Genomic DNA, 15,842 nt, shown 5'->3' on the forward strand with positions numbered 1-15,842 from the left:
GTCTCTTTTTATTTTTAAGAGAAATAGGTGAACTTATACTAAGGTGATCCTTAGTATAAATCAGTATGTGTCCTATAGTAATATTATTAGGAAGGAGACTAAGTCTGATGTGGTCTCATATTTGATTGTTACTATGTATATTTTAGTTTCAAATAAGGACTTTACAATTTTTATGAAATTATCAAGTTCTGGGAAGTCCTTATCTACAAAAATAATATGTTGTCTATAGAATTAGAACACTCTATTATGTTGATAATATTATATGCTAATACTCCAAAGGACCTGTGATCAAAAGGGTGTGATTATTTCTTCCAGTAATGAAGATAGCAATGTACCCATCCTTGCCAATCCTGTGCAATTCATATCCATGACTCTCCATAACAGTGGAGTCTGCCAAATGGGCTAATAGCCCTCCTTGCATTTCCTTGACATCATCAAAGGAAGAGCTAAGTTGTCTTCCAGTTATCTCTTGCTCTCTGTATATGTCGTGTTTTTTTGATCATGTATTTCTTTGATGACTTCTTTTACACCAGAGGTGTCAAACATGGCCACCAGCCAGTTGCACCCACCACACTCCTCAGTGGGGCCCAAACCGATTAAAATGTAACTGGGAAATAAAATGCAATTGGGAAATATTGAACAAAATAAATGAAAATACAATTAAACATAGATAATGTTAATATGTTGTTTTCTAAGTCAGTATGAGGCTCAAGGGACTCTTTATATAGGGCCCAGTTTCTATTTGAGTTTGACACCATTGCTTTACACCACTTCTGCTGGTAGTGTTTTGCCTCCTTCCCAGACCCACTATGTGTATCTCCTTATCCTTTGGGGGATCTCCAGCTTCACTTCATCAGAGACATTAGTGTTGCATGACTTAAAGCCACACAATATCACTCGAGGAATATTGGTGTTAAAAGGAATATGGGCCTTTGTTCCAGGGAGAAGCTCAGGGAATATTTTTTTTTTTTTTGCTTTTTGGTGAGGCAAGTGGGGTTAAGTGACTTGCCCAGGGTCATACAGCTAGTTAAGTGTCAAGTGTCTGAGGTCGGATTTGAACTCAGGTCCTCCTGACTCCAAGGCTGGAGTTCTATGCACCGCGCCACCTAGCAGCCCCAAGCTCAAGGAATATTAAGAACTGAGTGAAGACATTCATCTCAAAGATTAATTAATTCCCAAATTAAAAAAAACTAGTTCTTTAGTTCTCTCCAAAAAATCAGTAAATCTGACTCAATTTGAAATTATTCTAGTTGCTACTGGAATCTTCTAGCTACACAGTTATCTAGTATCTGTTATCACTCAAAACAAGGTAACTGTTTGGCCGAATGAGACCCCTGCTTCTGTTAGAAAATCCATTCCAGTGTGGAAGTATAAAGACAAAATGAAGTTTCAGATTCTCCCTTATATTTCCCCAAATCCTTCTTGAAGCACACGGTAGAGTGGAAAAAGCACTGAACTTGGACTGCAGATACTTGGATTGAAGTTCAGTTACTTAGTTTTGTCACCATCGGCAAAGTTACTTTACCATCCTGATCATTTGTAAAGTGAAGATACTTGTATTATCGGAGATATATCATATTGCTGCAATAGGCCTGGATATGGGGTCAGAAGAGTTGTATCCAAATTTGACTCTGTTACTTTCTGTGCCTTGGGTAAGTCATGTAAGTTCTCTGGGCTCGAGTTTCCAGAATTATAAACTGGGGACGATAACATTTTTAAAATTTGCTTTTTAAATATCAACAAGCATTTCCCCCCTCTATTTCCTAGCTCCCTATGCTCTCCACCTCCTGACAGAAAGGTGATGTACTAAATTTGCTGAATGAGGTACACATTTTTAAATATGACCAATGTGAGAATTTGTTTGGCCTAACTATGCTTATTTGTTACAGGGGTTTTGTTTTTCTTTTTTCTTTTTTCTTTCTCCCCAGTCGGAGGAATAACATTTTCTTTTTCTTTCTTCTTCTTCTTCTTCTTTTTTTTTTTTTTTGGGTAGGCAATGGGGTTAAGTGACTTGCCCAGTGAGTGTTTTGTGTCTGAGGCCAGATTTGAACTCAGGTCCTCCTAAGTCCAGGGCCAGTGCTCTATTCACTGTGTCACTCAGCTGCCTCATGTTCACATTTTCTAAGGAAAATCCTTTATAAATTACAAAATATTGTAAATTGGACTACTATTAAATATAAAATATTATTAAATGGACTATTGTTATACAGTTTTCATAAGTTATACATATACTCAGCTACTTCTACCATTTAGATGCTACCACTCCACTTTCTCTATATATTTCAATATATATTCTCTAATAACTGATATTCTCAGACGTCAAAAGAACCGTGGAGATTATGAGGAATGTCTAAGAAATTTCTTCCGGACATTCAGAATACACACTAATGTCTCTCCATTTCAGTGGATAGAGTGCTGGGCCTAGAGTCAGGAAGACTCATCTTCATGAGTTCAAACATGGCCACAGACACTAATTAGCTATGTGACCCTGGACAAGTCATTTAACCTTGTTTGCTTCGGTTTCATCATCTGTAAAATGAGCTGGAAAAGGAAATGGCAAACCACTCCAGTACCTTTACCAAGAAAACCTCAAATAGGGTCATGAAGGATCAGACATAACTGAAACATCTGAACAACAATAAAACAGTCATGTATTAAATGATTATGTAAAAGTCTAGGAAAATAATGCTTCTTTTTAAAATGACTAACATTCTTTTATGAAAGAGACTCAGACTGAGGAAGGAATGGAGCAATGCAATTTAGGAGCCTTGTAATTCCTTCTAGGAGCCTCCTTGGCCCTTCTTGCAAATTTTCCATGCCTCTCTTGCCACTGAATATAGCAGAATCCTTTCTGTTGCATTTCAGCCTCAAATTGCAGTTTTTCTCTCTGGCATTTTGACAGGAATGCAGGACTTTAATTACCTCAGCAGCAACTGTTTTGAGATCACAGTGGAGCTCAGCTGCGACAAGTTCCCCCCAGAGGAAACTTTGAAGAGCTATTGGGAGGATAACAAAAACTCACTGATCAATTACCTCGAGCAGGTAAAGTTAGCTAGTGAATCAAGAGATCTGGTGCCTTTAGGAAGTGTAAGGTGCTGGTCCTCCAGTTCTGAGAAAGCATTGTGTTTTGCTGGCCCAAGCCTACTTTGTTTTTTAAAAAAATTTATTGTGTGCCCTATTTGTTTCAGAATGGTGCTCCAAGGCAGGAAAACATTTTTGGAGGGTGGGGGTTTAATCTATGTCTCCCTCTTATGTGTCATCTGAAGTATAGAATGACTTTACTTGTTACAAATGAAACGGTACATACTGTTTGAGTTGTTGAAAGAGATAAGTAGAATTTGTTCAAGTAATATCCCCTTCATCAGAAATGATTTCAGAAAATGGAATCCTCTTAAATGACCCACCTTGGTCTTTGGCATGTCTGCCCCATGCATCTGCCACAAGACATAGGGCCTGTTTCCTACCCAGAGACCTCCATTAGTCTCTAAACTTTTGGGTCTGAGCAGGCAGCCTTCAGAATTCTATTGCTTGATAGTCCATTTGTGCAACACAAAATGCTTCCTTTTCCCAGACACATCCGGGGTAGTATCCTGCGCGCTACTCTTGGCATTGGAGACAGTGATAAATCCAAATCTGACCCCTTTATCCTAAAGTCTCCCACATCCTCCTATTCCAAGGCACGTATGGCCACTTAGGCCTATAGTCAGCCTGCAGCAAAACTTATAGTTCAGTATACTAATGTAATCTCTTTGAAGATAGTACCTGTTTCATTTTTGGTTTTATATCCTCAGCACCTAATACAGTGCCTGACACTTATATATTTGATAGATTGCATTGAATAATAGCATTTCCATGCCCAGTCTTTACTAATTACTACTTTACTAATTTGAATATGTCAAATATCATTGGTCCTATCCATTTAGTAGGCATCCATTTTGCATTTCAGAGATGTTGTCCTTTGGGTAGGGTATTTTCTATATATTTGAATGTCTATAACAGTATTCATCAGATGATTTGAAATATCATTATTTGGGGAGATGCTATTCATACAGACACATACCCACATACATATGTAGATCTACAACATACACTTTGCAGATCTCTGATTCATTGGTGAGGGCAATTCTTCTACCACATATGAAACAAATAAGCATGGGTATGCTTTAGTAGAATCTTTTCTTGTCACTGATAAACTGCTGGAAGCACCTGCAAAAAACCATAAGTTACTTTGTAGGGGGATGGAGGGATAGGGAAAGCAAGGACTTGAAGCATTTGGATTTGGAAAAATTGAACAGATATTTATTTTGCTCAGGACAGACTTAAGGACAAGCTTTGCTTGTTCCTTACTGCAAAACTGCTTGAACTCCCTTTAGATTGTAAACTTCTTGAGAACCTTTATCATTGTATCCCCATACCTGTCATGATGGCTTACACTTAATAAATATTTGTTGAATAAATTTGGGTGAATGAAATCTGCCCTGACTACCAAAGGGCTACATAGTGTTTTTGTTTCCTTAGAGTGCTTGGTCCTTTAGGAAAAAGAATATGTAGCCTCAAGGTATAAGCAAACTTCTAATGCATCTGCAAAGTGTTACCCTTTTGTTTTTGGATAATTCTCAAATCAACTCATAGCCCTCTATAATTTTTTTTGAAACTACGTATGTGTTCCTTTCAGATCCTGTCCTGAATAGTTTTAGGCTGGTTTGTCAATTTGTCTATAGCTTAGTTTCCAGCTATCAATATCCAGGAAGCACATGATAACCCCAGACAAATGTTAAAAAAACAAAAACTCTTCTGTACCTCTCCCCCCGCCCCACTTCCTCAAAATCCTAATAATAATACTAACTCAGCAGTGGCAGCATGATACTATGGAAAGAATGCTCAATTTAAAGTCAGGAGGTTTTGTCTCTTGATTCTGAAACTTATCATTCATATGATAATAAACAATAATAATGACAGCAATAGTAACTGGCATTTATATAGTGCTTACTGAGACTCTGCCCCAAAGTGGTTTACAGATATTGTTTCATTTGAGCCTCACAACAACCCTGGGAAATAGGAGATATTATCATTCCCATTTTACAGTTGAAAAAACTAGTAGGTGTCTGAGGCTATTTAAAATCAGGTGTTCCTGACTCTAGCACCACCTGAAATTGGACAAGTCACTTTACCTACCTACCTCAGTTTCCTCCTCTGCAAACATCATAAGAGTTAGACTAGATGACCTCTCAGGCCCTTCCAGCTCTTAACCTGTGTGATCGTGGAGTGGCAAAATGAAGAAAGTACTGGACTTGGAGTCAGGAAGTCCTGAATTCAAATCTGTCCTCAGACACTAGCCATGGGACTTTGGGCAAGACACTTAACTTCTCTATGCCTCAGTTTCCTCATCTGTAAAATGGGGATAAGAATAGCATCTACCTCCCAGGGTGATTATGAGACTAAAATGATATAATATTTTTAAAGTTCTTAGGGTAATTTCACTAGAGCGTTTGTCTCAGAAGCGAGGTTACAAGTGAATGAAGAGTGCATGAGTGAGGAAGAAGTAGATACAGCAAGAGTAGACTTTCTTGTAGTTATTAAGCTTAGGTTATTAAGGTTAGGCAAAATATAGGATGATCGCAGGTAGTAGTGATATCAGTGACCTATTAAGGTTAGGAGATGATTTTTTTCATGCAAAGACCTGGGTATATTTATAGGGAGAGGGGAAGGAGACAGTGTATAGGGAAAAATTGAAAATGAGGAAGGGGAGTCATGACCAATGGGATAAATTCTGAGAGGAAGCTGGAAGGGATGGGATTAAGGCACTAATGCAGTAATCTTGGCAAGAAGAGCAGCATCACTCTTTGTGACTGGGCCAGAGTAGAAGGTTAGTGAAACTAGAGAGAGATCAACTAGTGAGGGATCATTTTTCTTTTTTTGTGAGGGCAATTGGAGTTAAGTGACTTGCTCAGAGTCACACAGCTAGTGAGTGTTATGTGTCTGAGGCTGGATTTGAACTCAGGTCCTCCTGACTCAGGGACCAGTGCTCTATCCACTATGCCACCCAGCTGCCCCCATGAGGGATCATTTATTAAGCAATCAGTATATACCAAGTACTGTGGGAAATGCTGGGGATACAAAGAAAGGCAAAAACAGTTTTAAGATGGTAAGGAGGGGAGAGGAAGGAACTCATAATGGATGGTCCCAAGTTTTCTAAGTAAAATAAGAAGTAATGTTATTTGCTGAGAGAGGACGGTGGTGAAAAGAGTTAGGGCTTGATGGGAAAGAAGGTTTGGGAGGAGGATCCTGAAATGCCTGATCTTAAAGGACCCTTACTATGAACCCATTGTTTTCCCTTTCTCATGAAAGTAGAGGGTATGTTAAAAAACAATCTGAGTTTCCTGCTTTAGTTTTCTGATTAAAAAAATTCTGGATGACTTAACTGTATTTTGCTGACCCCTAAAAGAAAGTCTTTCTATGTTACATGTTTTCAGATAATTTCTGATAATGCATTTTTGGTTCTTGATCTTCACAGATTCATAGAGGGGTTAAAGGATTTGTTCGAGATCTTCAGGGTAAACCAATTGCCAATGCTACAATCTCCGTGGAAGGAATTGACCATGATATCACTACTGGTGGGTGGTCTTTGCCTCTCTGGAAGTTTTTTGTTTGTTTGTTTTGTTTTGCCTTAGCAACCTTTCACACAAAGCATAATTGCTTATTAATGTAATTATAAAACACATTCTAAGAAAAACAGCTGGATAGCTCAGACCTCTTAATTAGGCATTCAAGGGAGGCTAGTTTCCTAGGGAGTTTTCTAGCCTCTCCCACCTTGGAGAAGTTGAATCAGACCTGGAACAGCAGCCTTGCTAGAATTTGGATATGGCAACAGATGGCGCCCTTTCCTTAGAATTAATGTGGACAGAGGAGGTCAGTGCTAAGCAGGGATGACTGACTTCTATAGAAGGCCTGGGAACATAATGTTTATAGATTCTTCATGGCATTTGGAACAAAGAAAAAAATGATTTGATTTTCAGTTTCCTTCCCCTTCCCAGTCTTGAGTGAACATGCTAATAATTCCTGAAAAGGCAGGCAAGAAGTCAAGCAGGAGAATGAAAGACAAAACTAAGATTCAGGATTCAAGAACTGATTCTGTTTCTAAACAAATCAAAACAAAAACCCAACTTTGCCATGGATAAACTTTAGAACAAGGAGGGATATGGAGAAGAGATAAGTAAGATACAAAATTTCTGTATTTTTCTGATTAACTGACCATAGCTGTTGGCTTATTACTCAAGTTTCCTGTTACCACCTCTATGGTAGGAACTCCCTTCACTACAGACCTTTGCCTTGTCACACTTCACTGTCCCACAAAAGCCATTGGAGTTTTAGCCTCTGACTTCTGGCAAGACTCTCTATTTTCTTTAAATAATAGAAATCCTGACTCTGTTGCCAAAAGGACTTGATATCTCTTGTGATATTTGTGGCATGTGTGTTAATACATGAGTATCTTCCCAGTCTTGGTTTAACATAATTTTTTGGTCTTGATCTATGATTTCATCAGTAGGGAAGAATTCCTGAAGAGGAGACTCATCTCCATTGAGGCACATGGGCAATTCATCAATAATTTGTAATTTTAGAGTTGCCCAAGGATATTTGGAAATTAAGCGACTTGCTCATGCTCACATAGCTAATGTGTGTCAGAGGCAGAATTTGAACCTGTCTCCCTGACCACAAGGCTGTCCACTTTGCCAGTGTCTCTGAGTTGAATGTTCAGATCTGTAAAAAGAATGTATTTGCCTAGTCTCTTCCTTGGAGTTTTATTGATACCTATATAAATGAACTTTAAAATAGATAGGTAGCGAAAAAAGTTAAGTGGCAGTGAAAATGGCACCCCTTAGCTGGCATAATTAGCAGCTTTATATAAACACCTTGTGATTTGATGGTCTGTTTTTCTGCACAGCAAAGGATGGCGATTACTGGAGACTGCTTGTACCTGGAAACTACAAACTCACAGCTTCAGCTCCAGGTTATCTAGCAATAACTAAAAAAGTGGCAGTTCCCTATAGTCCTGCTGTGGGGGTAAGTAATTACTGGTTTATTTAACTGCTTTCAAGAGGAGAAGCTCTGTCATCATCTGTTGGTTTTGGAAGAAATTGAGACTTTTTTGGCAATCAGTCATTTGACATTTATCAAACACCTATTATATACAGGCCAAATGCTAGGTGCTTCCAGGAGATACTGTGAGGGGAAATAATGAGGTGCAAGTATTTATTCCTTACAGAGGAAAGAACCCTTTTATATTGTGGGAAAGGGGAAGAGGCAGAGAGGACAACAGTAACATTTGTGTTATTGGTTCTGTTGTGGCAGCAGCTGACTTGTGCAGTGCATGCCTAGGGCTATGAGTTTACCAGCAGGCCAGCTGAATCAGTGTGAAAATTAGCTACTCCAACAACAAGGGGGCTTGTTGTATTCATTTGTATGCATAGAAGTCCATATATGAATATATATGTTATTTATGGAACATGTGGCTTGAGTTTTCCAAGATGACTTGAGTTATATGTATGTATTTATAAATCTTGAGTGTATTTTAGAATGAGAGGCAAGGCAATGTGGTAGACAGACAGAAAGTCAGGAAGACACGAACTCAAATTTTGCCTCTAATACTTACTACTTTTGTGTCTATGGACAAGTTACAGAGTCTTTCAGAGCCTCAGGCACTTCTTTTAAGATTATTAGGAAGCATGGTACAGTGGTAAGAGCTTAGATTTCTAACCCAATCTGGATGAAAATTCCAGGTCTGCCATTTATTACCTGTATGACCATCTATAAAAGAAGAGTTGAACTAGGCGGCTTCTGAGGCCCCTTCCAATTCTCATTCTCTGATTCTGTGAGAAGGGTCCTTCTAGTTCTAAGTCTATGATTCCAAGTTATATTTTTTAACAGCAGAAAAAAAGCATAATGACAATTCTAAGTTGTGGACTGGGAAAAGAATCAGGGAAAGTACAAGAAGGATACCAGAGCCTGTCAGAGAATCCAAAATGAAGTCTTTTGAAATTTTGGGTACAAAAGATCCTAGATAACATCTTCTATCTTTTGATAATCCTATAAAGCTGTTATGTACAGGCACATATTCAGCAGTAGAGCTATAAATAACAGATGAGAGGAAAGAATTATTCCCAAAGACATTTGTTAATGATTGATTTTTTTTCCCCATTAAAATATGGCCTAGTCAGTCAACAGCACTTAGTGCTCTGTCTATTCAGAGGACTTTATTGGGCCTCATTCTCTAAATCTATAAGATTGCTATTGCGTCTTGGTTTGCCAAGAAAATAAATCTGTAGTTTGCCAAGTCACTATTTTCTTCCCTTCCTCCTATAGGTTGATTTTGAATTGGAGTCATTGTCTGAAAGAAAAGAAGAAGAAAAAGAGGAATTGATGGAATGGTGGAAAATGATGTCAGAAACTTTAAATTTTTAAGGGAAGGCTTCTCCTGATTTGCTGCTTTTAATCTATTACATGTTAACTTAGAATGATGTAATGTGGAGTCTGTTTTAGATTTTGTGCAGTTAAAATATTTAACTTTGATTTATTTTTTCCAGCAGTCATTTGAGCATTAATCAGTATCACTTAAACATAGTTTCTTAGATAGAAAAATAAGAACTCTTGATTGATTTCATTCTGTTATATCCTGTTCACTTTTCCTGCATGAAAGATGCAGAAAAAATTAACATGATCTCAGTAGTCTGAGCTGAAATGCAATACTCTATATGTTATTCACAACCCTGAACTTTAAGAATAATTCTGGCTTTTAAAAAACTAATAAAGCCCAGATAATAGAAGTATTTGGTGGTATTTATGAATGGGGTCTGCTCCATATTAATTCATGTAGTGAATGCTATTGCAAAGGTGCATAGAAACAGCTTGGTGTTGTAAGCTGTATGTTGCAAGAGTTAAAGTCCAGTATAAAATGTTGTTCTTTTGCTATGTGACCAGCTATATAAATCTGAGCTTGTTAATGCATTTCTCATAAGATAGGAAAATATATGTTTACTGAGCATTTTAATTAAAGGAACTGAAATTGATCTATTGTGTGTGCATATGGGGACAATGCAATTTTAATCTTTTGCCTGTTAATGATACTCCAAGACTGTGAAGTTTTGCTTGGTTGCTTCTTGACCCTGAAATGGCAATTTGAATGAATAAAGAAAAAAAACAAACAGACCACAGGTTGTATATGTGGGTTTTTCCCCCTTCCCTTAGATATATGATCTTAGAAATCAAAATGTGGCCTGTGGTTGTATGACCCTGAGCAAGTCAATTAATTTCTCAGTGCTCTAGGTGACTGTCTAAGACTGAAAGGTACAGAGATGTTATAGACTTGCATTGGAAGAGAGAGTTTCCATACCTGGCAGTTCTCTTTAGCTATGAAATCACAATGCTAGTCGCTATGCTATGATTCCAGAGGAAATGTAGTATACTGAATGAAATGCAGGACTTGGAATTGGAAAGAGATCTGGGTTCAAATCCTGAGGGTCCTCTGGGAGCGCTCTATGACTTATCTACTAAGTCATAGTTTTATTCTATAGGAAGTTCCCTACCCTGTCAAAATAACACATCTTTGTATATGATTTTGTATGGAATAAGGTTATTTCTCTTCATATTGATAAAAACGAAATGGTAAAAGGTTCATGTGGATTCCATTGAGTTTAGGAACTCACTAGGAAATCGATCAAGAAAATATATTGTGATGAGATCTACACTGTTGTAACACAGACAACATTTGCCAGTGAACTTGAGTTAAGTATCCCATTAATTCAAGGAAAATCAAATAGTATCTCAAAGATATTCTCATTTCAGGTCAAAGCTTTGGACCAAGTTATTCTAGTTTTTGCTTCAGCTCTTCTTTGTCACATGTGTAGATATAACTGTAGGGTTCTTATTGAGCCAAAATATCTGTCAGATATTTTTGTTAGAGAGATCCAAGAAGTGGATTAATGATGGCGGTGGGGGCTGTAGATGGAAAATTAAAATTTGGAAAAGTTAATTTATTAACTTTGAAACTTGTATTTATTTTTAAATTTAGGGATGCATTGCTTTGTAATGAAGACTTTTTCCTAAGTTTAATATTTTGACTCAATTCTTGATGTAAATAAGATGAACATGGCTTTACAGAATGTAAATGTGTCATTCCCATTATTATCTCTGTGAAATAATTAAAGCAAAATGAACTTTAACCTTGAAATCACTTATAGTGAGTGGTCTGCAAAGTGAATGGAAAGCATCATTATTTCTAACATATACTTCAACTTCTTTGTGAAGTCCAACTAAAAGTCATTCTCATGGTTAGGATTTGACTCTTTGGGGATTTCTGTCTTGGAAACATAAGGTTAGAATGGATTGCTCTTGTAAGTTTCCTCTTGTAGACTGTTTCTACTGTTCTTAGGTAAATATTCTTTTTAAAAAAATTATTATTATATTTAAAATTAATTTTTTTTTCGTTTTCAGCACTTCCACAGGATTTTGAGTTCCAAATTTTCTCCTCATCTCACCCCTCTCCTCACCCCATGATGACGTGCATTCTGATTACCCTTTCCCCCAATCTGCTCTCCCTTCTAACACCCCTCCTTCTCTTACCCCTTTCCCCTTCTCTTTTCCTGTTGGGTAAGATAGAGTTCTATACCCCATTGCCTGTAAATCTTATCTCCCAGTAGCATGTAAAAACAATTTTTAACATTTGTTTTTAAAACTTTGAGTTCCAAATTTTCTCCCTTCCTCCTTCCCCACCCACCCTCGTTGAGAAGGCAAGCAATTTGATATAGGTTATACATGTGTGGTCATGCAAAACACTTCCATAATAGTCATGTTGTGAAAGAGTAACTATATTTCCCTCCATCCTGTCCCACCCCCCTTTTATTCTATTCTCTTCTTTGACCCTGTCACTTCTCAAAAGTGTTTGCTTCTGATTAACCCCTCCCCCAATCTATCTTCCCTTTTATCACTCTCCCCCTTATCATTCCCCTTCCCCCCTACCTTCCTGTAGGGTAAGATAGATTTCCATACCCAAATGAGTGTGTATGCTATTCCCTCCTTAAGCCAAATCCACTGAGAGTAAGGTTCACTCATTCCCTCTCACCTCCACCCTCTTCCCCTCCACTGTAAAAGCTTTTTCTTGCCTCTTTTATGTGAAATAATTTACCCCATTCTACCTCACCCTTTATCCTCCCAGTATATTCCTCTCTTACCCCTTAATTTTATTTTTTAGATATCATCCCTTCATATTCAACTCATTTTGTACCCTCTGTCTATATATATTCCCTCCAACTACCCCAATAATGATAAAAGTCTCATGAGTTACAAATATCATCTTTCCATGTAGGAATATAAACAGTTCAACTTTAACAAGTCCCTTATGATTTATCTTTCCTATTTACTTTTTCATGCTTCTCTTGAGTCTTGTATTTGAAAGTCAAATTTTCTATTTAACTCTGGTTTTTTCCTCAAGAATGCATTAAATTCCTCTATAGCATTGAATATCAATTTTTCTCCCTCATTGATTACACTCAGTTTTGCTGGGTAGGTGATTCTTGGTTTTAATCCTAGCTCCTTTGCCCTCTGGAATATTATATTCCAAGTATTCCTCTCCCTTAATGTAGAAGCTGCTAAATCTTGTGTTATCCTGATTGTGTTTCCATAATACTTGAATTGTTTCTTTCTGGTTGCTTACAATATTTTCTTCTTGACCTGGGAACTCTGGAATTTGGCTACAATATTCCTGGGAGTTTTCCTTTTGGGATCTTTTTCAGGAGGTGATCAATGGATTCTTTCAGTTTCTATCTTACTCTCTGATTGTAGAATATCAGGGCAGTTTTCCTTGATAATTTTTTTTTTTTTTTTTGCTTTTTGGTAAGACAGTTGGGGTTAAATAACTTGCCCAGGGTCACATAGCTAGTAAATGTCAAGTGTCTGAGGCTGGATTTGAACTCAGGTCCTCTTGACTCCAAGGCTAGAGCTGTATCCACTTTGCCACCCAGCTGCCCCCTTACTTGATAATTTCTTGAAAGATGATGTCTAGGCTCTTTTTTTGATTATGGCTTTGAGGTAGTCCAATATTATCTTTCCTGGATCTATTTTCTAGGTCAGTTGTTTCTCCAATGAGATATTTCACATTGTCTTCTATTTTTTTCATTCTTTCGGTTTTGTTTTATAATTTCTTGATTTCTCATAAAGTCATTAGCTTCCATTTGCTGCTTTCTAATTTTTAAGCAATTCTTTTCTTCAGTGAACTTTTGGATTTCCTTTTCCATTTAGCCAATTCTGTTTCTTCAGGCATTCTTCTCCTCATTGGCTTTTTGGACCTCTTTTGCTATTTGGTCTAGTCTATTTTTTTTTGAGGTGTTATTTTCTTCAGTATTTTTTGGAGTCACCTTTAGCAAGCTGTTGACTCATTTTTCATGATTTTATTGTATCACTCTTATTTCTCTTCTCAATGTTTTCTCTACTTCTTTTAATTGATTTTCAAAATCCTTTTTGAGCTCTTCCATGGCCTGAGACCAATTCGTGTTTTCCTTGAAGGCCTTGGATGTAGAAGCTTTAACTTTGTTGTCATCTTCTGATTGTATGTTTTGATCTTCCTTGTCACCAATGTAAGCTTCTGTAGTCTGTGGTTTTTTTTCTTTGTTGTTTACTCATTTTCCCAGCCAATTACTTGACTTTCTGACTCTTTGATAAGGTAAGGCTCTGCTTCGACTGTGGAGGGTGAACTGTCCCAAGCTTCAGGGGCTTTGTGCAGTTGTTTTCAGAGATACTTCTAGGAACCCGTAAGTTTTCATTTCTTCACAGGTGATATGATCTAAGGAGAGGTGTTTCCTCCTCCCCTGGCCTGTTCTGTGCTCTATGAGAGACCACAAGCACTCTTTTCTGTCCTGGAACTGTGAGGAGGGTTCCCTCTTTACTGCTGCCACTCTCTGCTATGCTAGTGCTCCTCCTCACCCCAGGACTGCCACTCAGGACTGTGACCCAGATCCAAGTATGGGTAAAACAGCAGAGTCCTGCTTCAGTGTCAGCAAAGAGATACCTGTAGTCTTATGATCAGTTGTTCTATCCCCTTATCATCTGTGGGCTGAGATGTCCAGAAGCAGCCTCTGTGGCTGCCACTGCTGCTGCCCAGGGTTGTGCTGGGGCTAGGGGCGGCCTTCGCTCCTCTCCCATCCAGGTATGGCAGACTTTTCCTACTGACCTTCTAGTTTGTCTTTGGTATTTGTGGGTTGAGAAGTCTGGAAACGGCCACAGCTGCCAGTGATTCAGTCCCATGAGGTCTGCTCCAGCCTGCTAGGGCCCTGTCTGTGCTGGCGAGGCCCATGCTTGACTGTGCTCCTATCCTAGCCTGATGCCACAGACCTTTCCCATCGACTGTCTGGGTCGTCTTGGGCTGGAAATTTGTTTTCACTCTGTCTTTTTGTGGGTTCTGCTGCTCTAGAATTTGTTTAGAGTAATTTTATAGGTATTTGGAGGGGTTCTGCCCTACCCCCATAAATATCATTCTTTTTCAAATTTAAATACTTAAAATATCCATGGTTTCTTCAAAGTGAAAACTCTCTCCATGACCAATCACAGCTGCTTTAGTACAAGGGTCTTCATGAATTTCTGTGGCCCCCCAAAATCATAATATGGTAGTTTACCTTCTGGCGATTGGCCTTCCTGAATTTAGTGAAGCTGCTCCTTAGGTGGTAGATACCTGATCAGTTCTCAGGCCCGCTTGCCCAGGCTTATGTTCATAGGTATAGCCCTTGAAAACCTAGAACTATCAGGAAATCTTTACGTCTATTTGCCTGATTGTTGATCCTAATCCTAGAATCATAGGTTTTAGAGCTAGAAAAGACCTCAGAGGCCATTTATTTTTTTTTCAATATATTTTATTCCCCCCCATTACATGCTAAAACAATTTTAAACATTTTTTTTTAAAAGTTTTGAGTTCCAAATTCTGTCCCTTCTTCCTTTGTCTCCACCTTCTCTTGGATGGCAAGCAATCAGATATAGGTTATACATGTGCTATCCTGTAATACATTTCTATATTAGTCATTTTGGATAAGAAGACTCAAATAAAAGAAAAAGAATGGAAGAAAGAAAGTAAAAAATAGAATGCTTCAGAATGTATTCAAACTATCACTTCTTTCTCTGGAGACTGATAGTGTGCTTCATCATTAGTCCTTTGGTATTGTCTTCAATCATTGTATTGCTGAGAACAGCTAAGTCATTACAGTTCTTCATTGAACAATATTGCTGTTGCTGTGTACAATGTTCTCCTGGTTCCATTCATTTCACTTTGCATCAGTTCATGTAAGTTTTTCCAGGTTTTTTTTAAATCATCCTGCTTGTCATTTCTTATAGCACAATAATATTCCATTACAATCATATACCACAGCTTGTTTAGTCATTTAGCCGACTCCCTCGTTTTATAGAGATTTAGTCACCCAAGGACATACAGAAGATATTTGAACTCGGGTCCATTGACACTTGAGTCCTCTACATTTGCCAAATTGGCCAGTGAATTGGTTTGATGGATAACTCCATTTTCATTGAGGCTCTTTTTACTTGTGTAAGATAAAACCATATGGATCAGCACTAGTGATCGAACCCTGGGGCAGAAATTGTGTTTTGCTATTTCAAGGATTCTTGTGATATTGAGGATGCTCTCAAGTGATTACTCACTTTGATCTGATTTTCCTCCATGACTCAGAGGAGACAGTTTTCATGATGTCAGACTGTGAGACTGAGTTTTTATAGGCTGCTATGATATCTCTTGTTGATGCTTCTATTTCTTACTGCTTCCTTGGTATTTCCTTCTTCCTCTTCCTTCTTCC

At 38.0% G+C, this 15,842-nt stretch overlaps 1 protein-coding gene across 1 annotated transcript in view; it reads left to right on the forward strand.

Moving 5' to 3' along the window:
• CPE (carboxypeptidase E) overlaps positions 1–10,203 on the forward strand; it is a 117,152-nt gene extending 106,949 nt beyond the window's left edge. The window contains exons 6-9 of the mRNA XM_027866863.1: positions 2,903–3,042; positions 6,515–6,614; positions 7,943–8,061; positions 9,361–10,203. Coding sequence (XP_027722664.1) covers positions 2,903–3,042; positions 6,515–6,614; positions 7,943–8,061; positions 9,361–9,459 — 458 coding nt within the window. The 3' untranslated portion in view covers positions 9,460–10,203. The remainder of the gene's footprint in view (positions 1–2,902; positions 3,043–6,514; positions 6,615–7,942; positions 8,062–9,360) is intronic.
• The last annotated feature ends 5,639 nt before the right edge of the window (positions 10,204–15,842 follow it).

The sequence above is a fragment of the Vombatus ursinus genome, unplaced genomic scaffold, assembly GCF_900497805.2.
Source record: "Vombatus ursinus unplaced genomic scaffold, bare-nosed wombat genome assembly UNPS02014784.1, whole genome shotgun sequence".
Lineage (NCBI taxonomy): Eukaryota > Metazoa > Chordata > Mammalia > Diprotodontia > Vombatidae > Vombatus > Vombatus ursinus.